The 26,979-nt window shown below is 34.4% G+C and overlaps 2 protein-coding genes across 5 annotated transcripts in view; one reads left to right on the forward strand and one right to left on the reverse strand.

The window, feature by feature from the left end:
* Nucleotides 1–24,944, reverse strand: part of LOC106666095 (guanylate cyclase 32E) — a 70,447-nt gene extending 45,503 nt beyond the window's left edge. For 3 of the 4 annotated variants that reach the window (XM_024229691.1, XM_024229692.1, XM_024229689.1), the window contains exons 1-3: nt 24,861–24,944; nt 10,422–10,517; nt 816–934 (exon numbers count right to left, since the gene is read on the reverse strand). In XM_024229691.1, the coding sequence (XP_024085459.1) occupies nt 816–934; nt 10,422–10,494 (192 nt within the window). In that variant the 5' untranslated portion in view covers nt 10,495–10,517; nt 24,861–24,944. Of the gene's footprint in view, nt 1–815; nt 935–10,421; nt 10,518–13,720; nt 13,799–24,860 lie in introns of those variants that run through there. The other variant, XM_024229690.1, reaches the window with a different exon arrangement.
* Nucleotides 24,945–25,034: 90 nt separating this feature from the next.
* The window catches only part of LOC106666094 (low-density lipoprotein receptor-related protein 6), a 32,031-nt gene continuing 30,086 nt past the window's right edge, over nt 25,035–26,979 (forward strand). Inside the window, exon 1 of the mRNA XM_014392993.2 lies at nt 25,035–25,291. Coding sequence (XP_014248479.1) covers nt 25,240–25,291 — 52 coding nt within the window. The 5' untranslated portion in view covers nt 25,035–25,239. The remainder of the gene's footprint in view (nt 25,292–26,979) is intronic.

The following is a 26,979-nucleotide window of genomic DNA, read 5'->3' on the forward strand; positions in this document are numbered from 1 at the left end:
CTGCCGCATCCAAATTTACCATTGTTGGCTCCTTTCCATCTCTTAGCTGCCGGATTGCAATTTTACTGTGGAGGACAATGTCTATTGGTGCAGCGGAAGCAAGGACTTGGAGGGCGTGAGTAGGGGCTGTCCTATAAGCTTTAGTCGTTCTCAGGAGCGCTATTCTTTGACTCTGCTCGAGGATGTTTTTACTCCTGCTTTGCAATTTTGTTCCCCAAGCTGCTCCTCCGTACGTGGCAATGGGCAGGTATACGCTTTTGTAAGTGATAGAGAGCGCCCTTAGACTCATCATAAGATCATAACATGTAATATTGATACTTACGAAATATTCTAACGATAATGTTGATACAAAAGTTATACATTGCCAATTAATTATTCTTTTAATCTAAAGTTTTTGGCTGAGATGAAAAATTAGTGTCACGAACGGGATTCGAACCCACGACCTTCGGCCAATACGCGCTCTAACCACTTGAGCTATCGTCACTTCAAGTAGTTAGAGCAGCGGCGTATTGAGCCGAAGGTCGTGGGTTCGAATCCCGCTCGTGACATTAATTTTTCATCTCAGCCAAAAACCTTAAGATTAAGAGAATAATTAATATGAATAATTATGACCACAAAACAAATATGGGTTATACATATGTTTGAATACTTATTTATTAATAACTTCGGTAATTAACTTATTGCACCCAAGTTCCAACATAGTATCATAAAAAAAAGTTTAATTAGGATCCGTGATCCCACGACTTTGGCCTCCCTTGCTGGTCTTACACAATGTGTGTAAGAGGGTAATAAATTTAACGCCTTTGTTTACTGACCTTTGTTTCTCCGTAGGCTCCGAGAAATCCAATGGTCACCGACTCGTCAAAATTGTGATTGCCAGTTCCAGTCAAATATTGGTACAGCCTGTTGTAATTCGTCCATTTCGTATCCTTTACTGAAATAAATAATACACATATAAATTTTTTAAAAAAGTTGCGATTTTACGGGAAAAGAAAACAACACACATTTGGGCCAAACGGTTGTGCGACCAACTTGATATGAAACGATCAAGCTAAACATACATAAATCACCTTGCATCGGACATATCGAGGTTTTTCATCCTTTTTACACGCCCTAGGTTTTATCTAAGTTATAAGTTCCCTGTCTTGTGTCCCCCTGTCCGTCGGTCGAGTTATTTTTCCACGCATTTGCAAGTTATTGTATAATATACCTTTACCTTTGTACATATACCAGTTGGTTTAACTTTATTAGTTAGTTTATATGTTTTAAATAATTTATTTCTATCCTGTATATGAATGTACATATTACATTTGTAAATACACAATTTTTAATTTTTAGATGGTGTAATTATTAATGATCTCTGGTGTTTAACATTTTTATTTTTGGGCCGGTTTTGAATTGTTTTAAATTTTTTTAAGAGCTTATACAAATTATAATTAATTAAGGTTTTTAGTTGAAATAAAAAAGTCAATGACACGAGCGGGATTCGAACCCATCGTGACCTCGATCCACTCGGACTCCAATCCGATTACACGGCATTTGAAAAATGGCAAAAAGGAGGGAAAATTCAAAAGGTGCGGTTGAGATGGGAAGTAGTTCCGAGTGGATCGAGGTCACGATAGCTCAAGTGGTAGAGCAGCGGCGTATCAACCCGAAGATCGTGGGTTCGAATCCAGCTCGTGCCATTGACTTTTTATCTCAACTAAAAACCTTAATTAATTATAATATCGTATATTAATTGGTCAAGCAGACCACGGAATTAGTGAATTTAAGCTTATACAAATTTGTACAAATACTTCTATGAGAGAGATGGTTAAGGATATTGTTTATATATTTTTAATATATAATTATTTATGAGTGAGTTCATAAATAAAAAATCATGGATTTATGGGTTTCCACTTGAGAACCAGTTTGTGTGTTTGCGCGAAGTTCTCTTCAATATATATAAACCCTTTGTTTGACAAGTTATATATATATATAAAGTCTTTGCTTATTTTACCTCTTAAACAAATAACTCAGCATTATATTTACACATTATTATTTAACGTACTACCTTCTGTTTTATTTAATCTTGATATACGGACAAACAGACTTTTGATATTATTGAACTTGACATCAAAATGAATCAATTTAAACCAGCGTTGACAAATCAGCCACAGGTTTATTTTTCAAAGTTCAGAGAAATAAAAATATACATTCGATGTGGCAAGAGAATACTTTGAGGCTTATCTCTTTCTTGCATTACTATTCAAAAGAATGGAGGGATCTGGAATAATATTGAATGTAGTTTTACATTTCAATTCCCTTCCCTCTTTTACCAACGTTTGGAGTTATTTTTCAGTATTTCTGGGGGGATAATGTCTCATTTTCTACAAGCTGTTCGTCAGTGTGGTCTATAATAGCTGGCCAAAATATTTTTTCATCACGAGTATCATTTTCCATTCGAATGCAAATCGGTATGGACTGAATTCGAAACCAATCTATAACGAACTGTCAGAGCTTCGCACTTTTGAAAAAAATGGCGATTCTATTTTCAGTGTAAGACAATCGACTTTGCTATCATACGCGAATTTTTATTCTGATCTTGATTTATCTGTAAACACAAAAAATGCTGAAAGTTTCCTTCTTTCGTCCAAAGAAAATTCCATTGAAAGAAGGTAGATAATAAAATGTGCACAATAATTTTTAATAATTTTATTATTTAGTTTTCTATGTTTATATATATAAAAGTTCCATTCAAAATGCGTTTTAAAGAGATTGACTTCAGTTATTAGCAGCTTGTGTTACTCCATTACTCACATAAATTTAACATTCTTAACAAAGAAGTTTTCTGAAATTGCCCGAGGGTGTAATTAATACATTCGCAATATTTAGTCAATAATAAGTTATATAGAATATGATCGTGCTTGATGGGTTCACTTTGAGTGTTCGCCTAATAACTTAAGAAAATAAACAGTAAAAGTGAATATCCCATTGCAGAAATTGGCACGGTTATAATTTCAAATGTCAGCTTTTAATTGCCGTGCAGATTTTCGTGTTTTCGTTGGATGGGTTTTGAGGAATTAAGGTAAAACTTTTTAAACCCTGGTGGTTGACAGTTTAAACTGATTTTACGCTGGGATTTTCTACTACCTGACAACATAAACCAGTGATTACATGGCACTGGCCAATAATCCCTTCAAGTAAACTATAGCAGATAAGAATTTAAAGGGCTGATTCGAACATAAAGTGAGCTTTATTTTGCTCGTTCTTTTATTTGGTCTTATTTGGCTTGTGAAAAGCAAGTTCACAGGGATTCTATAATATACAGCTGGGAGTATATGTATCTTATTCACTTAAGACGCTTAAAGCCGTGCTGCAATGAAATGGGCTTATTGTTTGGAGTGGAAGGAATTGTGATAAAAACAAATTTTATTATTCAGGATAACACATGCCTTTGTAAAGCCAATTTCTTATTTTGGAGGGAACATTGGGAAACACGAATGGCCTATCGAGGGGCGTTCGACTAAGGTGTGTGGGTCCGGCCCCAAAAGGAAAAAAAAGTTTCAGGAAAAGTGATAACTACATGGCATAATTAAGGAAAAAACCTCATAACAACTGCCAGATAGTTACAGTTTTAAGAAAACACCACTTTCCACCATCCAGTGGAAGTTGGGCTTGGGCAGAGAAACAGGATCTCTAGACCATTTCTGTTCCATCCAGCAGTGACCATGTAAGTAACTTGATAATTTACTAACCAAAATGTCGAACAACTCTTCTCAACTAACCCCATATTTTATATACATTGACAGGCAAGAAATTCCACCCAATTGATTTGTTTGTTTTCATTTTCTCGATAAAAGAATATTCTGCCTTTAATTTGTCTCATTGTTTTTACCAATAAATATTTGTTTATGCTATGTTTTAAATTGGGAGTATCAATTTACAGACACACTTACTACTTAATCCAAAACAAGGATAAGGATTTTTCAATATTTACTTTTCAATTTTAAAATGTTTATTCAGTCCCATTGAATTCTGAAGCAATAAAGTGTTTAGTTTTCATCTTTGTTTTCTTAATATCAATTTTTAAAGTTAAAAATGCCACTTAGTGCTGAGGATGTTGCGCGTGGTTGACGTTGGTTTTGTGATGGACGTTCCAGTGCCATTCCTACGAAACTATGCGAGACACCGTTAGACGTTTTCGAGAAAATGGGTACTACCATAGAAGGCCCGGTTTTGGACAGCCTAGGATAACAAAACCAAAGGATGACCGTTTTTTGACTTTGAGAATTTTGGGAAACCGGCACCTTACTGTTGTTCAAGCGATTCATCAGCTTCAGGAAGTTCGAGGTCTCCAAATTTCTGCCCGAAGAAGATTAAATCAGTATGAACTGATGGCTTTTGGCCAGAGGACCAGAATTGACCAGAACATACAGAATAACGGCTATTGGTCTTTAGACAATTGGTCTGCTGTACTTTTTACAGATGAGTGCCGATTTTCTCTATGATTTCCAGATGGGCGTGAAAGAGTGTGGACAAGGCGAAATGAAAGGTACGAAGCCTGTTTTTTTCACAGAGCCGACCTTTTCAACGTAGCTCAGTGATGGTGTGGGCGGGAATTTCAATGGAGAGTCGCACAGAGTTGGTTGTTGTTTGTGGAGGGTCTTTGACGGCTACTCGCTATGTATGTTTGAACATCGTGCGTTTCCTAGCCCCGATGAAATCAGCGACAATCTTATTCAAATGCACGATAATGCCCGTCCACATGTTGCACGCATAATTCAAACGTACCTTCCACAGCATAACATCAGGGTCATAGCCTGCCCGTTCTCCAGACTTGAACCCCGTCGAACTTTTATAGGATAACCTCAAAAGGCGAAAAGAGCACGTCCATCACTTCCTGATACACTCTACGTGATCTTCAAAAGTCAAATGGACTAGCCTCCAGCAAAGAGACATTTCCAGACGGGTAGAAAGAATGCCGAGGCATCTTCGAGATGTAATTAAGGCAAGAGTAAGAAATACGCGATATTGAAATGTTAATTAAAAATCTAATTAAAACAAATTTTATCTGTCCGTCTTTTTTTGTAATTTTTCATTTTCCTTAGCAATTTACATTGTTTTAACTTTTTTAGACAAAAACTCAGTTATTAAACGTTAAAAAACGCGCAACTTTGATTAATATATAAAAAGTATATACAAATCAAGTTATATTACAAGTTGGTGGAATGTTTTGCCCGTCAGTGTATTTTGTAAGATCATTACTAAACAAACTATATTATTTTTTAATTTTTAATGCGTTACGTGTACTCAAACGTCAAACCTGCCCACCAGTGAACATTAAGAAAAAGATAAGTTCGCTACCTTGGGCTTTACTTAGATAGAAGACTTACATGGAACCCACATACAAGATTAAAACGGCAAGAACTTAACAAAAGATATGGTCTACTCAGACACCTACTGGGACCAAAATCAACGCTAAGTATGCATAACAAACTAACCGCTTTCAAAACACTCATCGGACCTATTTGAACCTACGGAGTAGAACCGGCCAAATCATACAATATCCAACGAATTCAATATTTTTAATCTGAAGTTCTCCGCTGTATTCACAATGCTCCCTTCTATGTCACCAATCAAACGATCCATCAAGATCTTACACTCCCTTTCGTGAAAGATCTTATCCGAACACGCATCTTCAATTTCCACTCTAAACTATCTCTCCACCCTAACCCAGTAGCCCTAACTCTTTCCTCGTCTCACCCTTATAATCAATACTTCACACCGTTTAAAACGACGATGGCCTCGTGATCTTCTATCTTGACCAACCCAATTAAATAAAAGTGAGTTCCAGCACTTGTTGGTTTCTCTCCTGGTCTGACAGATCTGTCAGATTTGTATATAACTAAACTATTTGCTCAATGTATATTTTTTTACAGATAGCAATAAATAAAATAAATTTAAAAAAATTAATAATCACCACACTCATCAATTCAACATTTTACTCTTATAAATTTGAGGGAGGCCCCTGGTATAATTATTGAATTATTTATTTTCCGAATGTATTTTCATTCTTTCTGTTCATTTTCTGGGGTCACTGATAGCTTTAGTCTATGTTTCTTCCATTGCGACCAAAAAGATATATTTGTGGAATGGATCCTTCTTTATTTCCAAACCCCGAAAAGTTCGTCTTCCTTAATTTCCCTAGGTGTTAGTGTCGCTTTTGTTGTCAATCTTTCAAGATGATGACGTTTTCTGAATAATGCTTTGCAATCACAAAGGATACATCCCTATGTTTCTACCTCTTCATGGCAAAGACGGCTGGTTTCTGTCTTTTTTTAAGGTAATAGTTGAATAAAGGCCTATTATTTTTCTTAATTTTTTCTTGCTGCTTAAAGAGAGAAAGAGAAGTAAAAAAGTAGATAGATAGTTAAAGAAAGAAAGAAAGAAAGAAAGAGAGAGAGAGAGAGAGAGAGAGAGAGAGACAGAGAGAGAGAGACAGACAGACAGACAGACAGAGGTTTTTGTTTTCCTGGTTGGAGAACTGAAGAACTTCTTTGATAGTTTTGCACCTGGTGAATGCATCCAGTGTGTGGTCATTTCTATCTCCATCCATTTGTTCAGGTCAGCTTCTGCTTTTAGAAGTTATCAGCATGTAAGTTCACATCCATTTTTTTTTTTAAATTTGTTTCATATGGATATATTTTGATATATTTCATTTTTCTCATTTTTCTTTTATTTTAATAAAATTATTACTGAAGGAATTATTTTTATTTATTTATTTTATATTAAAATATAGGCTGCTTACGGACTCATTTTTGTTTTTTCGTGAAATCTACCAGACGGCTTATAAGTTACCACCATTGGGTTTTATCATCTTCTAATGTATTTTCTATATTAACTTCTTTCTAAAATAAAATTGGCAAATATCGCCTACAATATGGGTTTCTGGTTTTGGCGAAGAGCGTTGAACCCTCCTCTTTTTTTTCCTATTCATTTTATGAAGGCTTGGATCATTCCGAACCAGATCACGTCCTTTCACGGTACTGACCCCCGATGGGGCGCATCTCGCCATCCTCACAACGATTTTCGGCCTGAAATTTTCATTCCGACTTAATTTCGTTCTCTAAACTCAGGTTGTTAAGATAAATGGGCCCTGAGGAAAATATTACGAGGGGTTTCCGCAGCGGCTCGTGATTGAAGCCGGGGTTGGGAAAGTTTCAAGGGCGAAAGGTGTAGCCATATTTCCTTCAGGGTCAATTTTATAATTTCCTTCGTCCTTTCTAACCAGTGTGAAATATTAAATATTTTAGAACGGAAAAATATTATTTTTCACAATCTAATTGCGCATTTTCTCCCCACCCCTCAAAAAACCCCAAAAAGAACCTGAATAGATAGACCAAGATCAGCGTGAATATGTACATTCGTATACGTATCATGTACATAACCATTATTTTTTAATTTACCATGTAAATATTAAATCACTAACTCGTTTTTGCAAACAATAGCAGATCTGGGTTTGAATCCCAGCTAAGCCCATGACGTTTTAATTATGTATGTTATGACTAATTTATTGTAATGCGTTTTGAGCCTTCGGCCGCGACACTCAATGTGTTATTACTGGTTTAATCCTTCCTTTATGACAGAAATTACTTGACTAACTAAACCACTGATGAAATAATTTATTAGAATTTATAACAGCAGAAGGCCGGAGTCAAAGGCCCAAATTTAGACTTAGCGAACCTCTACGCCCCACGCCATCTATTTTCAAGCTGAGGTCCATGCAATGGAACACAGTGTACAACAAATACATACAAAAAGAATTGAAATATACCCAGATTTTTAATATTGCCAACAGCAGCCTTTAAGTGTTAGCTTTTTCTTATAAAGTGCGGAATTAGACTAAATCGTTAATATATCCCATAACCGCTCTTTTTTAATTGCAAAAATGGGAATTAAATTATATCAAAAATGTTTGCCAAAAACAGACATTAATGAAAAAAGTGGAGGTAGTGAGTGGTCCTTCTTTCAGACATAACCATAACTTTATTTACCAATTGATTAAATGTAAAAAAATTAAATCTCCGAATCTTAAATCGATTATATGCCAAAGAAAAGAAGTTTCACATCTCTACGACTCTACTTTTTCGAGTTAAAGAAAACTGAAGAACAACTGTCGATAAACTTAGATGGAGGCACGCTGCCAACAAAGACAATCTTAAGGGTAGTGCATTTTTCTAGGTTTGGAAATATAGAATGTCGATTCCACAATAGATCTTTTAGGTCGAAGTGAAAAATTGTTCACCAGTGACCCCCCCCCAAAAAAAAAAAGACAAAACAGATATATAAAAGATGGTTTTATATTCGTTCGTTGACTTAAAATTGAATTAAAAGCTTTATTATATATGGTAGCTTTTATGTCAACGAACGAATATAAAAAGAATATATAATATAGTCAACACTGTTTTACNTAATATTTTTTAAAATATTATTTTTTTAATATATATATTTTTTTTACGAAGGTTCGCAACAGCAGAAGTTAAATCAAACCTTGGGTTGCCGGTGTTTTTGAAAAACAGCCCATTTGTAAGTATGTCGGGTTCGAATGCAGGGCCGCGGGATTCGAACCCGGGACCTTTACCATGCAATGATGGGCGCCGTGTCAACGCCCAAACCGTTGCGGCCACCGACGCCCCTAATAAAATATATTTCTCAAACACTCATTTTGAAATTTCTATACTCGTTATGCTATGAAACGGACAATGTTGACCAGCACAGATTAAAGGAAAAATTTGCAAATTTATTACGATGATAATCGTACAAGAATGTAATATTTACTGAATTTTTTAATATAAAACTAAAAAATATATAGTCAACTGCACTCCAACCAACTGATACAAGATATTGAGCCCATCAACTCCAAGAATTCAAATACTCGTGTATATTAATATTAAATAATTAATTATTGCAAGATATTGTTACCAAATTTATTAATAATCTGATTAAGTGAGGAACGCCCCTGGGCGTTTATTTTCACTACATCTTTCAAGTCATATTTTATATTTAGTACATGATCGATCACAAGTGTAAGGTTCATTAGCTCAACAATTTTTAAAAAGACGAAATAAATAAAATAAAAATATAACTTGCGAGAAATTAGGCTAATATTGAGGTCATAATTATTTGAAGATCGTGAGATGCGGCCTGGTGTGACGTAGGTTTTAGAAAAACATTTTCTTTATCGTGCCAACGTTTCGATCTTTATTGAGATCATCTTCAGGGCTCAAAGTGTTTGCTTTTTGCGAAATTGTGACATTCTTCTGTGTGGTGGTGAGAGTGCCCTAAACACCTCACATTAAGGTCATAGTTAATTGATGGACGTTTTTGATCTTCCACAGTGGTTTTTTTATTAGCCTAGACTATTACCCATCCCGCTCTTCGTGTGTCGAATATTTTAAATTGTCTCGAATAATTCTTGATCTATTGTTTATTAAAAAAATTAATTTGCTGGATGCTGTTGTTTTTCTAAAGTGCAATGTTATAGAACTTTACCCGCGACCGATGGTAATTCTTTCTTTATGCTAAATTAATTTTTAAACTTTTGTTAAGCTGTAAAATGACCAACTAAAGAAGAAATTGGCACAAAATGGCTCGCTCTTCACGTCGGAACTGTTAGTAAAAACCCTCTAAACTTCTTGTTGAGCTTTTTTAAACGTTGTAGCACCTTACAAAAGGGTAATTTGCTTTAAAGCATAGATTTTTTTTCATTCGATGATTCCAAAGAAAAAGGGGGTTCAGAATTTTTTTTTAAACAAATAAAATTGTATAGATAATACAAATAAGGCGTTATGTTCCTAATCTAACCCAAATATTCAAATTTGTTTTAAAAATTATTCTCTGTGAAATAAAACACATTTTTCTACTTTTAATTTGTTTGTTAACATGTGTTTTTTTATGTTGTACTTATGTATTGATATTTATCTTTGGTTGTACGATTGATTTAAACAATACATACAGTGTAGAACCGAATTGAAATTAAAAGAAACATTTATTTAACCTTTTTTAAACCATTTTTCATATTTAAAAGGAGACCCTTAAATCTCTGAGTTTGCAAATTAAGCATTTTCAGTTTGAACTTCTCGCTGATTTTCTTTTGATTGTAATTAAGGTCAAATATAATTGATCTTTATCGGCTTGGCGGGAGGTCCGGGTAGCCCATGTGTAACATAGTCCAGGCTTAAGAAATACTCCGAAGCACAAATGTCTATAAATATTTATTTCAGTTAAGCTCATACACAGAGGACACCATGTTGACCTCCTTTTTTCCCCCACCATAGTCGGTTCTATCGATATGTAAACAGTCATTGGATTGATTGACTGTCATTAGGTATTATGGAAGACAAATGAATCGGTCTAGGCATCGGATTAAGTTTACTTACATTGCTGGAAGCAAGTCGGATCTCGTGATATTGCCTGGGACAGCAGAAGAAGCACTAATAGAGGAGGTATCATCCTGTCACCCGCCTTCCGATCTCCTGTAATCCCATATTTACACAATTAACGTATTATTGAGTAGCAATGTCAGGATAAATGAGTGTTGCATATATATTAAAGTATTTTGAAAAATTATTAGTTCATTGAAAACTAACTTACTGTTTATTTTTGAAAATAGTGAAATTTTGTTTCAGATATTTTTTTACCGATAGGGCAAAAAAAACAACAAATTTTTTACAATAATAAGTTTCATGAAGGGCAAAGAATAAAGACATATTTTTGGCTTGTCAAATGGAACGATCAATAGTGGAATTGAAGTTAACTGAAATTAGACAGCATTTTCGTCTAACATAAACACAGAAAAGTAGGAAATATTCTCTAGTAAACAAATAAATTGATTTGCAATATAATTACAGTGCAGAGAGGCAACAAGAAGGCGTTAAAATTGGCCAAGGAAATTTCGATCAGGACATCCATCAGCCATAAACCCTTTCGTGGCATACCAAACTGTCAAAAACCTTAGATCCATCAGACAGAAAAGCCCCAGGGTGTTGTTTGGATCCAGTTTTATTCTCCATTCCTTACCTCCTACCCCTCATTTAACAATTAACAACCCCTATTTCCTTCTGTACAACCGTCGATTACATTGGGATTGTCCTTTTGACATGAAAGCCCCATATTTCCCACATTTCCCGACGCTGCTTTTCCACCTTCCACCAGTCCCGTTGTGCCAGCTTACTTTAGTCCGCGTAACCATTCCCAGTTTCCTCTGTTATTCTCACCCACTTTACGAAAATGTATACGAGGGACTCACTGAAAAGCTTGACGATAAGTCTAAATATTTAAGGAATTGTTTTATCTTCGATTCACCAAGGTCTCACGTAACAGTTCTGTACGCCGACTTAAAGTCTTTAAAAAGTCTTTTTTTTTTTAAGTCTAATACCCTTTCTATCGAAGGCTTCTTCCTTGGCTCCTTCCGTTAATTTGAAGTTTATAATGGATAATGTGTGGAGTTTAATGACCGTTAGTTAATGATTATTTGAAATTAAAAAAGTTAATTTGAAGTTAAAAAGATTAATTTGAATTTAAAAAAGGTTTATTTGAAGTTAAAAAGGGTTAATTTGGTGGACAAAAGCTATAGTTCTTTAAAATCATGACTTTCACAGTGTTTTACGTGTTTACGAACATTTGTGGAATATCGGTTAATTGAAAGAACATTTTGTTCAAACATAATAAAATTACATAAAGAAAATTAGCTACAAAACTATAAAGAAATTAAAATTATTTGCTGTTTACGTATCCTAAAAAAGCTTTAAGTGTCGTACTTCTTATACAAACTATTTCGGAAACAATATCGACAATATTTCAACAAGGTTTTGAAAATTTAAAAATGTTTGACGAACGTTTTGTCAAATTACTTTGTACAAGACGCTAAAAAAATTATAGGCACTGGTAATTTAATACAATAGTATTTTCTGTTGTAAATAAGAGGAAATGCATTATTTTTGCCTTGTTGAAATATGGTCAATGTTATTTCCGAAATAGTTCATACAAGACAGTTAAAACTTTTTAAGATAAATAAACAGCAAAGAATTTTAATTTCTTTATAGTTGTGTATCTAATTTTCTTTATTTTGTTTGAACAAAATGTTGTTTAATTTCAATTAACTGGTATTCCACGAATGTTCGTAAACACGTAAAAAACACTTTGTGAAAATTATGATTTTAAAGAACTATAGCTTTTGTCCGTCAAATTAACCCTTTTTAACTTCAAATTAACCTTTTTTAATTTTAAATTAACCATTTTTAACATCAAATTAACCTTTTTTAATTTCAAATTAACCCTTTTAAACTTCAAATTAACCTTTTTGATTTCATATTACACATTATAAATTTCAAGTTAACGGAAGGAGCCAAGAAAGTAATGCCTGCGAAAACTTTAAGTCAGTGTACAGAACAGTTATGTTAGACCTCCTTGAATTAGTCAAAGAAAAAACAATTCCTATTTGGACTTAGAAAACTAAAGGTTCCTTAATCTTTACACTTATCTTCAAGCTCTTCAGTGAGTCCCTATAAAAATAAGGCATTTCTTGTAATCTTATTTACAACGGAAAAGACTTTGTGTAAAATTGCCAGTGCAAATCATTTATTTAGGGTCTTGTATAAAGTATTTTGAGCCAAACATTTTAAGTTTTCAAAAGTGAAGTTACCATGCGATTAAAAATCACTCTTGTGTCGGTTTTAGAAAGGTGTCTCTTCGAAATCGGATATTTAGTAGTAATAATGCAATATTTAAAAACCAACGTGGAAAAGTATTTTTTAATTATTATTTATTTTTAAGAGCAACCAGTACAATTACCCTCTAAATCCGGTTTTTTCTCTTCTTTTAACCTATTCAATGAAACATTTGTTTGTTGATTACCATTCTATTTTTATTCTATGGAAGGAAACCGAAACATCTCTTCGAACATTACAAATCGACCGATATATTTTTCCCCGAAGCAACACATTTTGGCTTTTATAGAATTGGTCCGATCTCGTCGAGGTCGACCGTCCGAAATAATTGTTTATTTTGTTAGATTCACTTAATATTAATCTTCTTTTATATATCATTTCTGATCGGCTTATTCGAAGTTTTCTTTTTATCAAACCGTACTTCGTTAATACACTACTTACTTATTTAACTTTTATACAATATTATCGTTGATCTTTTTTTTTGTGTATACTACTTTTATGGGGGCGCGGATGAATGAACAAATCACCCTAGGGTTTTATTAGAGATTAAAGTTAAGGTATAATATTGATTTCAGCGATGTTGTTAAAGAAACTCGATACTGTTGTTAAACCTTCAAGGATATTTTGAAAAAGGATATGTTCCGTTCGCAAAAACAAAAATAAAATAGTTATCAATAGTCCTTTCTATTTGAAACATGGATAATTTTAAAGAAATTTATTCAAATGTGGGGAAAAATGTTCTTTACATTATTTACATGTAATCATATTTACATCTAATGCTTTTATCAAAGAAATGTTTAAGATGTTTCATTCTTTTTCCCCTTGCTCGAGAATAATTTTCAAAAATTTGTTTTGTAACTTTCACACATGGTGTTTTTGTGTTATACTCCTAATGTTTATTTTACGCGTCGTCGCTCTCGAAAACGAGGTTTTTCTTTGTAAATTTTAAGTTTTCTATTAAAAAAATAATAATTGGTAAATGTAATATTTCGTGAATATAAATCGCTCACCTTTTCCATAAAAGTGATGTGGTTTTCAAGGTGTTTGGAATGTGACTGGAGGCGGCAACAGGTTCAGCCGCCCCCCACTTGGCGCATTTTTGCGACCACCCCCACTGAACGGTCACCAAATATTTTCACCCGTTCAGAAACAGATTTACAGTCTTATTTTTCTCTTCTCTGTTTCTCTCTCAGTTCGTATCTCTGTCTGCTCTCTCTCTCCCTTTCTTTCTGCTTTCACTCTTCCTGTATCTCTCTACTCTCTCTCACTCTTTCTTTCTTTTTCTCTCTCTCTCTCACTCTAGCAACTATCTATCTATCTCTATCCCCATATTTCTCCTTTCCTCTCTACAACACGAATTATTACATAAAAGTATGTAAAAATATCAAATATTTCCAAAATAGTCTTAAAAATCACCTCTTATCAAGTAATGAATGATGCTAAACATTCGCTGTCTTAAATTTAACTCCTTTTGCCGTTGTTGTTTTTTTTTTTTATATGTTTTTATATTACTATTTAGTGACTAGAAGTTTTATTTTGATATTTATATTGACAATTTATAATTCATGATTTATACCGAATTGTATTGAAAAAGTATTTTTGTTCACTTATTTTATAAGTAATTTACTCTTTAATCACTCAATTATTCTGTAAATTAAAATATTTATTTCAATAGACAATTGGTATTAAATACAAAAGGAGGAGAAAACTATTACTACTAGTATTACTACAATTATATATTTTAACTTTATAGACGTGGCAGTTCTAGTTGTTATTATTATTATAACCAAAATAATAATAACTAGAACTGTCACGTCTATAAAGTTAAAATATATACTGTCTCTCTCACTCTCTCACTCTCTCTCTCTCTCTCTCTCTCTCTCTCTCTCTCTCCCTCTCTAAAAACGAGATAAAAAAATTGGTCACTATTTTCTACCATGTTTTGTTTTGGTCATTTACTTTTTCTATTGTATTTTTCTGAAATCCCAACAATTTTTTCTCTGATTACCATCTTATCGATGAATATAGAATTTATAGGAATATGGAAATATTATTTATCATTACAATGCATTCAGAGGAACAGAAAGTTTGACAAAATAAGTAATATTGAGTCAAGGCCACCGGTGCGACCAAATAGAATAAATAAAAAAACCCTAATAATGTTGAGGAGTGAGACGTGGGACGTGAGGGACTGTCAAAGACCCTTTTCGGCCTCGGGCTTTACTTTTCCCAACGGTAAAAATATCAAGTAACAACAATGCCTTGAAAAACGTGACAAACTTGGTTTAGACGGAAGATATAAAAATAATTTAAATATGTGTATATAAATAAGTTAATATGATTGTTATTTTGGTGTTATTATATGACGTAGATTGATGGGGCAGAGAAAGAGGGTCATTGGATCAGAGAGACGGATAACTCGGAGAATCGTTCATTGGATTGGCTTTTCTTCCGAACCTGTCATTGTGGAGATAAAAAAAGTTATCCGAGTCTTCATATTTCAAAACAACATCTATTACAATAACTGCTTAAAATTCACAAAGAAGGTATCTAAGCCGAAGCAGACACTCCTCCAAAGTAGAGCTCACTTCATAAATATCTAACAAAGGTCTAGCCATGCCGTCTTCATTTTTGTAACCAACAACCGTCCCATTCAAAATCCAACTTCTAAATCATCACTGGCCATTGAACAGTGTCACTAACCTCGCTCAGCTACCGAACACTCCGTTCTCGGTCGACCCTGACTGCCCAGCGAATACCATTTTGGTAGAACCGTCTATTTCAAACCTCCACAGAGAGGGGTAGGGATAAAAGAGGCGGCCATAAGGCCTTCTGTACATCGACCTGAATAGATCTATTGTGTTCCCTTTTTCTTTATAACTCACTGGCCAGCTTCATGTTGTTAATCAGCCTCCATAGCTTTGCCAGCGGCTCCTTTGTGTAGGATCTTGATTGCGGTTTGCCTGTCCTGGTTGCAAGAACCTGCACCTACATTAGGCTACATAGACCTTCACAGAAACATAACCCATGTTCTGCAGTCTCCTCTTCCTGGCAGTATATGCACAGTGTTTCTTCTGTCTCTACTCATATCCGGTGCATGTGCTTTCTTAAGTGGCAATGTCCTGTCAGGACTCCAACCAGAATCCTGGTTCAGTTTCGGTTGCCTGCCAGTAATTCTTTTTTAAGTTTTGCGGATGGTCCTTCTATGAATTTCTTCGCGTGCCTCATACCTGAAGTATTGTTTCACTATGTTTTGGACTCATTAAGGATCCATTTTAAGATGTACCCTCTTTTGTGGCAGGATGCTAAGCCACTAGGGTCCAGGACTATAGAGTCCATGTTGGCCTCCTCTTTGGCCAACGTGTCAACCTTTTCGTTGCCTCTATGCCCCGACTGGCCAGGTACCCATGCCACGGTAAGTTCATTATTGTCACTGACTTCCATCAGGGTCTCCATGCAGTTCCAATTTTCCAAACACTCTTTGCCTTCACCTCGCATGAGGCTAAGGCCTTTAGTGCTGCCTCCCAGAGAGGTCTATACAGGTGTTACAGGGTTAAACGTCAACACTGCCATGGGGGATCACTAAATAAAACGAGTTCAGTGCTACTAGAACGGTTGTTTTTCTTTCCTGACATTTTTGTTAATTTCTCAACTTTAGCGTCACATTCTTCTCGTAGCATGGCCAGCGAGGAAGCCCTGATTTCACCCCACTAGATTTTTATATATGGGGAATTGAAGTGCAGCACACCCACAGAAACGAGGGAACAGCTTGTAGGGAAAATTAAAATCACGTGCGATGACATGGGGGAAAGAAGGGAAGTTCTTCATGCGTCACGTCGGTTGCTCTACGTTCGCGCTTGTGTATCCAATACGAAGGAAAGCATTTCGAACAAACGTCAGTTAATTTGCAAAAAAATTCATACTTTGATGAAATTTCATTTTCGTTGTAATTTTTCTTTAATTATGTACACTTTATGAGAACAATGTACCTAATTTTTGTAATCAACTAATAAATGTTTCCATTAAAAATATGTCATATACCATGTTCTGGTGTTGGGTTCGATATCACGTTTTTCAACCTTGCAAAGGATATTTTACTAAGACATGTAAAAGTGAGAATGTCCTTGGAATACGAATAACATAAGGCAACTTTGATGAAAATTTGATAGAAAAGTCATTGCACGAGCCATACTTTTTCCAAAAAAACATGGGTTTTGCTGGTGGTCTGGGTTGCTATTTGGCCCCCTTCTATTTCGACCACATGTACGAACTAATTGGAAAGTTTTTTTAAAAATAGTTTTTCAAGTAAGTTGTTGATTTATCATTATAATTTTATATATGTAATCTGTAACGTAACACTGATTGTAATTAAATATAGTTCTGAGGAAGGCGTCAAATACAGCCGAAAGCTCGACAGCAGAAAAACAAGTTGGTTTTTTTACCTACCTTCATCCCTGATCACTTTACTTCACTATTTATCATGAAGGCCGATACTGTACTCACCGATAAAATAGTTATTATATCAGGAAAGTGTCAAGAGGTCAAGGGATTCAGGGAAGGCAGAAAATATCTTGCTTCAACTTCATTCTAATCTTACTCATTCTAACTTCAATACGGTTAATATTGGGTCGTACGGAATATAAGACAAGTTTTCATGTTTTCTTTTAATTACCCCACTATGTAATAAACTGTTTACGCTTGATGGATTATTCTTTTGTACGAATGTTAACACTTTTTATCCTCCTACAAACAAAAATGTTTATTTACCTTTAATTGAGAATAATTCAGTTTTTACTAAGATTTCAACGCGTGATTTTCGTGTATTTATTGTTTTATGAGTTTAAACTCGGTCGGAACGGTGCCCAAACGGCTAGAAACATTAGCGAAGACTGGGGGGATGGCAGTGTGAGTGAGAACACCGTTCAGAGATGTTTTAAAAAATTTCTAGAAGGAGACATTAGCCTTGAAGACAAAGATCGTCGTGGCTTCCTTAGATGATGATGTTCTACGAGCTTTGGTTTCCGGAACATCTGTACGAGAACGTGCAGAGAATCTTTCAGTTAGCAAATGGACCGTCGCTGACCACTTTAAGGCAATTGGAAAATTGAAAAAGTTCGAAAGTTTGTTTCTTCATGCATTAAAGAGCGCCAAAAAAAAAAAAATAAATAAATAAAAATAAAAATTAAAAAAAAAAAATCGCTATAAAGTTTGCCCTACACTACTTTACCGAAACAGAAACGAATCTTTTCTGGATAGAATTGTTACTTGTGATGAAAAGTGTATTCTCTACGATAACAGCAGACGTTCTGGCCAGTGGGTCGACAAAGGAGAAGCAAAGGCATTTTCCAAAGCCTCCAACTCATTTAAAAAAAAGTGTTGGTGACTCTGGTTGGCTTCAGTTGGGCTGATATACTACAGCTTCTCAATGAATCCTCATCATTGTTCTAATAGGTTTATTTATATTCACAAATGTATAAAATTATAAAAGCAATCCACTAAACTTTTTTTTTGCCAGCCATATATCCATACAAATACATTCATACACATAAATACATCCATACAATACACTCATTCCGTTTGGTTGATGGAGTACTTCCTCCTACAGACCTATACTCAAACTAATCTAGATTGTGGTCGATGGAGTACTTTTATAAATATTCCGCCATCGACCCCGAACATACACTCATACGCTCTCAACGTTCGAGGAGCAATGATGATGTTATATTTCACCTTCACCCCTCGCCATTCACGCTAATAAATACATGCACTCAGACAAAACATATAGACACACAGCACATAAGACATATTATATACAATAAAAAAAAAACAATTTCCTCTAAAAAGCAGAACAATGGACCCTGAAACTCGCTGCAGTGCTCGAGTACCATTTTAAGATTGGATGGCATGCCTACACGCTCCCTGTAGGGAGCCAAGGCATGGCATGTTTCCAGAATGTGGGACACATCGAGCAACCTTTCTCTGCATAAGGGGCACCTGCGCAGGCTTTGGTCCAAGATCAGGATCCCGGGTCGGGATATTCAATCTACAGCTTCATTTGTTTACAGAACTCACTACAATATTTCACAACAAACAGCTTTATGATTTTCTTTATCTTAATCATCATTGTTAAGTATATTAAATTTTAGTTAACAATGCATAGACAGTAATAGGGCAACCCTCACTAACATATGACTTGGTGATACTATCCAGTGAGAGGACTATTCTCAATTTTGTTTTACATAAACTGGATAAATATGCCATAAATTTAAATAAACAACAAATAATTAAAGCAAATAAATAAGTATTTAAATGCCAAAATCTTGAAGTCTGATGTTTTGTGGAGGCCGAGGATGCGTAGAAAGTATGGTCTTAGTGCCTGGTATGAGCAATTGCCACATCAGCTACCATGGTAAGTTTAGGTGCATACAATTTTCACATGCCAAGTTGCACTTGAGATCAGTCCCAACATGCCATTTTATACTGTTTGGCACTTTCTTGATATATGATTTGCTCATCAAAGCCGCAATCATAAATCCATACAGTCGTATTTGTTTAATAATTGTCAGGTAGATTGAGCGTTTTAAGTTTAGATTTTAGTTTAAAAAGATCAAATGTCTAGTTTGGTACTTTAAGGGCTTATTTCAAAGTATTTGACTTCTGGTAGCGTTTTCCCTTGATGACTTAGTGATTTTTGTTGTATGCTAATTTTGTATCTTTATTTTAATTATTCCATGTATTTTTTTTAATCAATTGTAAAACTGGTTTGATTAGTAACAACACTAACAATAAGACCATTTTAAAAAGTATGTAACCTTTTTCTTGTAGGCTTTAATTAAGGAAAATCTATGAAGAATAGAGAAAATTATTTATAGGTTGTTAGTCAATTTATATTATTTATTATTCTGCAATAAAAAAAGTGTATATTGTAAAAATATTTTTGTTGGGTAATGGGGAATCATGTGTGACTTCATTTGGCTGGTGAGTTGTTTTTCTCTTTAGCTTCAAATATTGTAAATTCAAATATATAAATTTATATATCCAAATATATAAATATTATAAATTCAAATATATTCAAAAAGTTTGGGTGAATTGACTGATGACTATACACCTGAGTTGTGCAACTCAACCAGCTCCATCATCTGCTGCCCAAATGAGAATATTTCTCTAGTCAAGAAAAAGCAGATAGGGAACTGATATCAAACAGTAAAAAAAGAACAGATACCAAGAACATGTTTGTATATCTAGGACAAGGATTGCGGTAAAATTAAGGTTTTTCTTACTTTTTCCTCAAACTGAATAATTTTATAATTAAAACGGTCATACTTAAGTTAAAATGATCATAGACTGTGGGTTGTAAAAGAAAAGGTCTTCTTGAACCTAGATATATTTATGTAACTATGCTACAATGCCGGAATAAGTTATTAGAACTTAATATAACTAATAAAATTGAAAGAAGTAGGCACAATCTGTGATCTTTAGTAAGGGGCCATCCTCACCCGATTAAGAATAGGCCGTGCGAGGTTGACACCTGGACACTTACTTTTGTGCCAAAGCCCGCATATATGTCTATCGTACAAAGAAAGTTTGTTCGATGTGACCATTTAATTGAATGGTATCATTTCTTGGCTCCATTTAGAGAGTGTGTACAAATGTCACCCAATATAAGAATTGTGCTTAAGCACAGCAGCTGGTAATTGGGTTTCCTGTTCCAATTTTTAGAGGAAATAGGTATTCTTTTTCTTACTGTATATAGTACTGATAGTTTTGTGCACATAGTGTGTTGAGAGTGAACCATTCTATTTATTTGTGTGAATGTGTAGTGTAAGAGCAGAATGTTGAGTACCCCATTGATCCTCAAGTATGTTAATTATAAAATAGGTATAAAGGGTTATGGAGGAATAAAAATGGCATGTAAATAAGACAGAACATGTTTAATAGTGTGTAAGAGAATGGATGATTTGGTTTTAGGAACTGATTTCATTGGGGGGTTGAAATGACCCTAGCTGTTGGTAGCTTCACTGCACAACTGCTGGAAGAATAAGTCTGACCCCAAACTGCCAATCCCCGGTTTGTGTAATTGTCAAAGCCTGCCCCTACTTTATTGTAAATTTCAAAACCTGGAATTTCCAGTGGATCTGTGAGAAGTGATAGGCTCATCACTGAACATGTGTGTACATAGAACATACATGTATAGATTTGAGCTTGTATAAATCAATATTTGTGATGTTAAATTGTCACATCTGTACCATATTATTGTACAATTCCAAGTTTATATCCCTATAAGAAATCCTATATAACAACTCCTGAAGTGATCAAAATTTCTTTTGATTTATAGGACTTCACTTTAACTATTTCAGTTCTACTGATAAAAAGTTCAACCATTTTATTAGTTTGTTTGTTTTTAAGAAGGTATTTCAACTACGAGATTATTACTGGTTATTACTTTGAAAATAATCCCATTTGTAAGTATATCAGCCATTGGGATCGAATGCAAGACTGCTGGATTCGAACCTGGGACCTTTACCACAGAGTGATGAGTGCCATGTCAATGCATAAACCGTTGTTGGCGTGGCCACCAACGCCCCTAATTATTAGTTTATTATGAACACCATAATATAGGATTCAAGTGAGGTCAATAATAGAGCATGGTTAACCGTGTCAAAGAAGGCTTTTTTCAACAGACTGAAAAGTGTAATGCTGCAGTGTTAATAGATTTGTATTGGTAGGATGACATGTGAGGAAACCATTTTGCTCAGGAAAGATATTTTGAAAATCAAAAATCAGATTCCTATTACAATTGAGCATGGATTCAAACACCGTGGGAAATAACGATTGCAAAGAAATTATTCTATAATTACTACCGCAATTGAAATTTGGAGTAATGTAGCAGGTTTTCCAATATTGCAGGAAGCACTCTGCATTTATGGGGGGATTGAAAATAATACGGAGGATCTAAGAAGAGCTTCAGCAAAGTTAGTAGGGGAGATACTATATCTTAGTATATCATAAAATGGTTGGACATTCATTAACATTACAAGAATCTTGTAAGATATTCCATGGAACAGATTTTAAATAGGATGACAGATTAAAATAGACACCTTATTATAATTGTAACTATATTCTTCAAGATTTAAAATTTTATTTACAGGACTATTTAACGATAAATTTTAGAGCCCAAGATATGACGGATCTAACTAAGCTCATATGAGATCTACATATACCTAAAAAAAAATTTAATTTACTGTATTTGTTTATATATTTGTATTCAGTAATATGAATATTCCAGTATGTACTATACATAAGAAAGCAACTAATAGTTAAAAACTTATCATATATTTGCACATTACTTATCACAATTGGTTAAAGTATAAATTGGTCGTCATAAATTTCTTTTTAATACTGTTCATTATTTTTCAAACAATATGTATTTAATAACATTTTTATGCCTGCATTTATAGTATTTCAAGTCATCCCTATTATCAATAAAAAAAAATTTTATGTACGAACGGGCTATTTATTCTTTAATTATAAAAATTTACAATTCCTCTATAGATGTTGGTTGATAAACTATTGGGTTGTCCGGAAAATAATGCAGGATTTTAAGTTTTCATTAAAAAAAATCTATATAAAATATTCTGTTTACGTTTACAGGATTACTCATTTGTATGAATGTCAACACTTATTAATCCTCTTCCAAATGATATTGTTTGTTTACCTCTGTAGCATTCCGCTACTTGGAAATAATTCAGTCATCCTTATAATGTCAAAGCGAGAATTTCGTACGATTTTCTTTTACGAGTTTAAACTCGGCCGAAGCGGAGCCCAAACGGCTAGAAACATTAACCAAGTCTGGGGCGAGGGTTGTGTTAATGAGTGCACTGTGCAAAGGTGGTTTAAAAAATTTCGGGAGGGAGATTTCAGCCTTGAAGATGAAGAAGGTCGTGGAAGGCCTTCCTCTCTTAATGATGATGTTCTGCGATCAGTGGTGGAAGAAAACCCCAAAACAACTGTTCGAGAACTTGCAGAGCAACTCAAAGTCAGTAAAACGACCGTCGCTGACCACCTCAAGGCGATTGGAAAAGTGAAAAAACTCGAAAATTGGGTTCCACACTCATTAAACGATCGCCAAAAAAATCAGCGCTTTGATGTTTGTGCATCACTTCTTTGTCGAAACAAAAATGACCCATTTCTGGCCAGAATTGTTACATGTGACGAAAAGTGGATTCTCTACGATAACACTAGACGTTCTGGACAGTGGCTCGACAAAGGAGAAGCTCCAATACATTTTCCAAAGCCCCCAACTCATCAAAAAAAGGTAATGGTTACGGTATGGTGGGCTTCATTTGGTTTAATACACTACAGCTTCTTAAATCCTGGCGAAACCATCAATGCTGAATCATACTGTAACCAAATTAATACCATGCATCAGAAATTGGCAGTAATGAAGCCCTCTTTGGTCAATCGGAAAGGGCCCATTTTGTTGCATGACAACGCTCGACCACATGTGTCACGTGTAACGTCACAAAAATTATTGGAGCTTGGCTATGAAACTTTGCCTCACCCACCCTACTCTCCGGACCTCTCGCCTACTGACTACCATTTTTTTAGACACCTGGACCACTACTTACAACACATAATATTCAAAAATCAAACGGAACTGGAAAATGCATTTATTGACTTTATCAATTCTAAAAATTCTGAATTCTACTCAGACGGAATTAATAAGTTACCAACACGTTGGGAGAAATGTATTGAGAGTATGGGAAATTATTTTGATTAAAGAACATTGCTTTAAAGTAACTAGTTTCTTTTTTTTTGTTTAATACCAAAATCCTGCATTATTTTCCGGACAACCCAATAGGTATGTTTACATTCCTGTTATCTTTTGGAGTCCAACATGAAAGCCACCAATAATTCTTAGAGCAGTATTTTGGACTACCTGGAGCTTGCAAAAATTTGGTTTAAACATATTTCCCTAAATAGGAGTAAGTGATTAATGGAATGTAAAGTTCATAAATAAGTTTTTATTTTTATTGGACATTCCAAGTTATTTAACATTCTAAGCCCACAGTAAGAGTGAGTTATTTATTGTGACATGATTAACATTGTGATGTTTGCGTTGAGTAAACAGTATTGCCTCAGTCTTGCTATGATTAGGTCATAACCTTCAGTTTTCAAAATATTTAAAACATCCAGCTACAGTTACTGTCTACTGATAGTACCAACTGTATAGACTCTCATAAAGGCCATATCATCAGCAAAGAGAATCGGTTCAGCTGTAGTTTTTAGGTTGGAAATGTCATCTATAAAGATATTAAACATGGCCCAACAGCATACCCTTGGTAGACCCGTATCTCATACTTCTTAAAAGCAACGTTATGCCATCAATCTGTAGAAAGAATTTTCTGTTCGTTAGGTAATTACTAAGTAAATGTGCAAGGTAGTAATGTGACATGAAGTTAATGAGACCTATGTGCCATTCACAGGCAAGCGATTTCTTCATGTCAATAAGTACCATTTCCCCACATGCTTATTTACATTAAAATTATAGACTATCATATCCATCGCTCTGGCCATCTGCATGGGCCTGAATTGACAATTCATATTATGTCATTTTCTATAATAGTCTCGTGAATAAGGGTTGCGGCTGTTGGACCACAATCGTAATCCATGAGACTATTATAGAGTAAAGGCTGATTGATCACACAGAAGATAATAAGATACTATTAATGTCATTATCATTTAAAACGTTCTAATTCTTTGCAGTACTACTTTCTCTGCAAAAATTTTGAGAGGGTACTAAAGTGATGTTGGGCGATGGCTACCAGGGAGGGTGTGATATTTATTAGGTTTAGGATAACTTTTGCTATTTTGCAGGAAGATGGAAAATGAGCATGTACTAAAGTGTTATTGATTATTGTTGTTCATGTTTGATTAAATGTGTTTATGTCTTTTAACTTAGTTTGCATGGTTAATCCCCTGAAGACAAATAAATTATGACTACTACATGATGTAATTCCGGCATGAAGATTGTTATTATGCAATGAAAATAAATGCTTTATTATTATATTGTCTTTTGCATTTTTGATCAATCGATGTGTTTGAAAAAATGAAAGAAAAAGTTATTGGTAAAATAAAATGAAGATATACCAGATATGAATTTTGATTACTGATCTGTCCGGTGTCGACATGGTACGCGGGCTTTTGGTGCACTGGTTGGTTGCTGGTACGTCGATGCTGGCGCTGCAACGGCGCTAACCAGCGCTATCTCTGGCACGCGTTTCAAACTTCCAAGTTTCAACTCCAGAGTCCAGTCGGCTTCCGCTTCTCGACCTGTTTGGTCAGTCCTCTCCTCGTGGGTTTTTGTTTTTATTTTTTTCAGTTTCTAGCCCGTGTTTTTGTGTTTCTACCGTTTCCCATTTTCGAGTCCGGAGAAGCGTCGAAGGATGTGAACATTTGAAGTTGCACCTTCTTTCGAGGATATGAAGTTTTCTAGTTATGGTGACTTACCTGATATTCAACATATAGAATGCTATCGGCCGTGTTATATGCCGTCAGCTCTTTACTCGCACTCAGTCTTGGTGAGTACCAAGTTCGATTTTTCCAAGGTTTCAAGTAGAAAAAACACCTTGGTATGCATGATAGTCTGTAGTGTTAACCTCGTCTTGCAGGAAGAAAAACACAACAAACTTCAAAAAGAACACAGCTGAAACGTCTCTCCCCTTCTAGTCGCCGAATATTAAATCAACAAGTTCTATAAATAAACAGCCGGTTCTAGAACACGTTGAAACGTTTAAGAAAACTCTTCTTTTTTTATTAGTGTTCGACCACTACAAAAGCGCGTTTTAAACATTTTATTTTTCTCCAGGCTGCCCAGGTAGTTGCGCTTTTGTTGTTGTTCTTTTCAGAAGAAGGATTAACGAGCCTGTTATTCCGGCGTCTACCTACAGAATTGACCGAAGCCGTGAATCGCAAAACACGTGGGAACAGAATGAATACAAATTTAAAAATTGAATAAATCTTATGTAAATTTTTATTCTTCGTGTAAGACATAAGTTGAAGATGAAGTTGGAAAGAGATATTCAGCCGACTGATCATCTCTTAACACCTACTGTTTTTCATTTTTTAAAAATTTTAACTCGTCTAATTTATTTTTTAACACAAAGTTTGTAACATATAACATGACCACAAAAAATGGATTTCGTAATGAACATGTTTCGTCCTGTACAAAAAAGAAAAAAAAGTTTGTTGCAGAAGAATTAAAATATCTAAACTGAGCTGAATTGAATTCCAATTGATAAACATCACCGAATCTTCGATCGGAAATGTATGCTTAGTCTTGGAAACAGAACGGAACAAACTGAATTTTTATTTATTTATTCCATTAGAGTTCGTGGTCAGATTGACCAATAAACTTATTTCAATTAATTAATCTTTATGTAAGGTATTGGTTGAGATAAAAATTTATTTTTATTATTATTATTATTTTTTAATATTTCATCATTTAATTTTAAACACAAATTTTTTGAACATAATCCCAAAGGAGAAATTTCAAAATGAACATGTTTTGCCCAGTATGAAAAAAGAAACTTTGTTTGAGAAGAATTAAAATATCAAAAAATGGTTAGTGGTCATCATTGACCATATTAATTATTCTCCAATTACATAATAATTAATGGAATAATTAATATGGTCAAGTATGACGACTAACGATATATGGGTTAATTTATCAAAATCCTATGTAAATTTTTATTCGTGTGTAGGGGGACATAAGTGCTAAGAAGTTAAAATGATATATATATATATTTTTTTTAAAATTGGAACATCTAATTTATTTTTTTAATACAAATTTTGTTACATATAACATGACCACAAAGGATAAATTCATAATGAACATGTTTTGACCTGTATAAAAAACACTTTGTTGGAAGCGAATTAAAATATCAAAACAGAGCTGAACTCAATCCTTTTTAAAAAAAAAGATAGTTCCTACTCACAGTAAGAACTATCTTTTTTAAAAAAGGATTGAACACCGCACTCACTCCATCGTTCATCATTTCTATATAGCTGAACTCAGTTCCAATGAACTTCACCGAATCTCCTATCGAAAATCGGAAATGTAAACTTAGATAGATCACAAACACATGGAAACAGTACGGAACAAACTTAAAATTTGTATACCATGTGTAAGACATACATACGAGAAGCTACGAAGAAGAAGTTGGAAAAAGATAATCAGCCTACTGGTCATCTTTTTAATACCTATTTT

This window comes from Cimex lectularius, unplaced genomic scaffold, assembly GCF_000648675.2.
Source record: "Cimex lectularius strain Harlan isolate CLEC.00 unplaced genomic scaffold, Clec_2.1 scaffold5, whole genome shotgun sequence".
NCBI lineage: Eukaryota > Metazoa > Arthropoda > Insecta > Hemiptera > Cimicidae > Cimex > Cimex lectularius.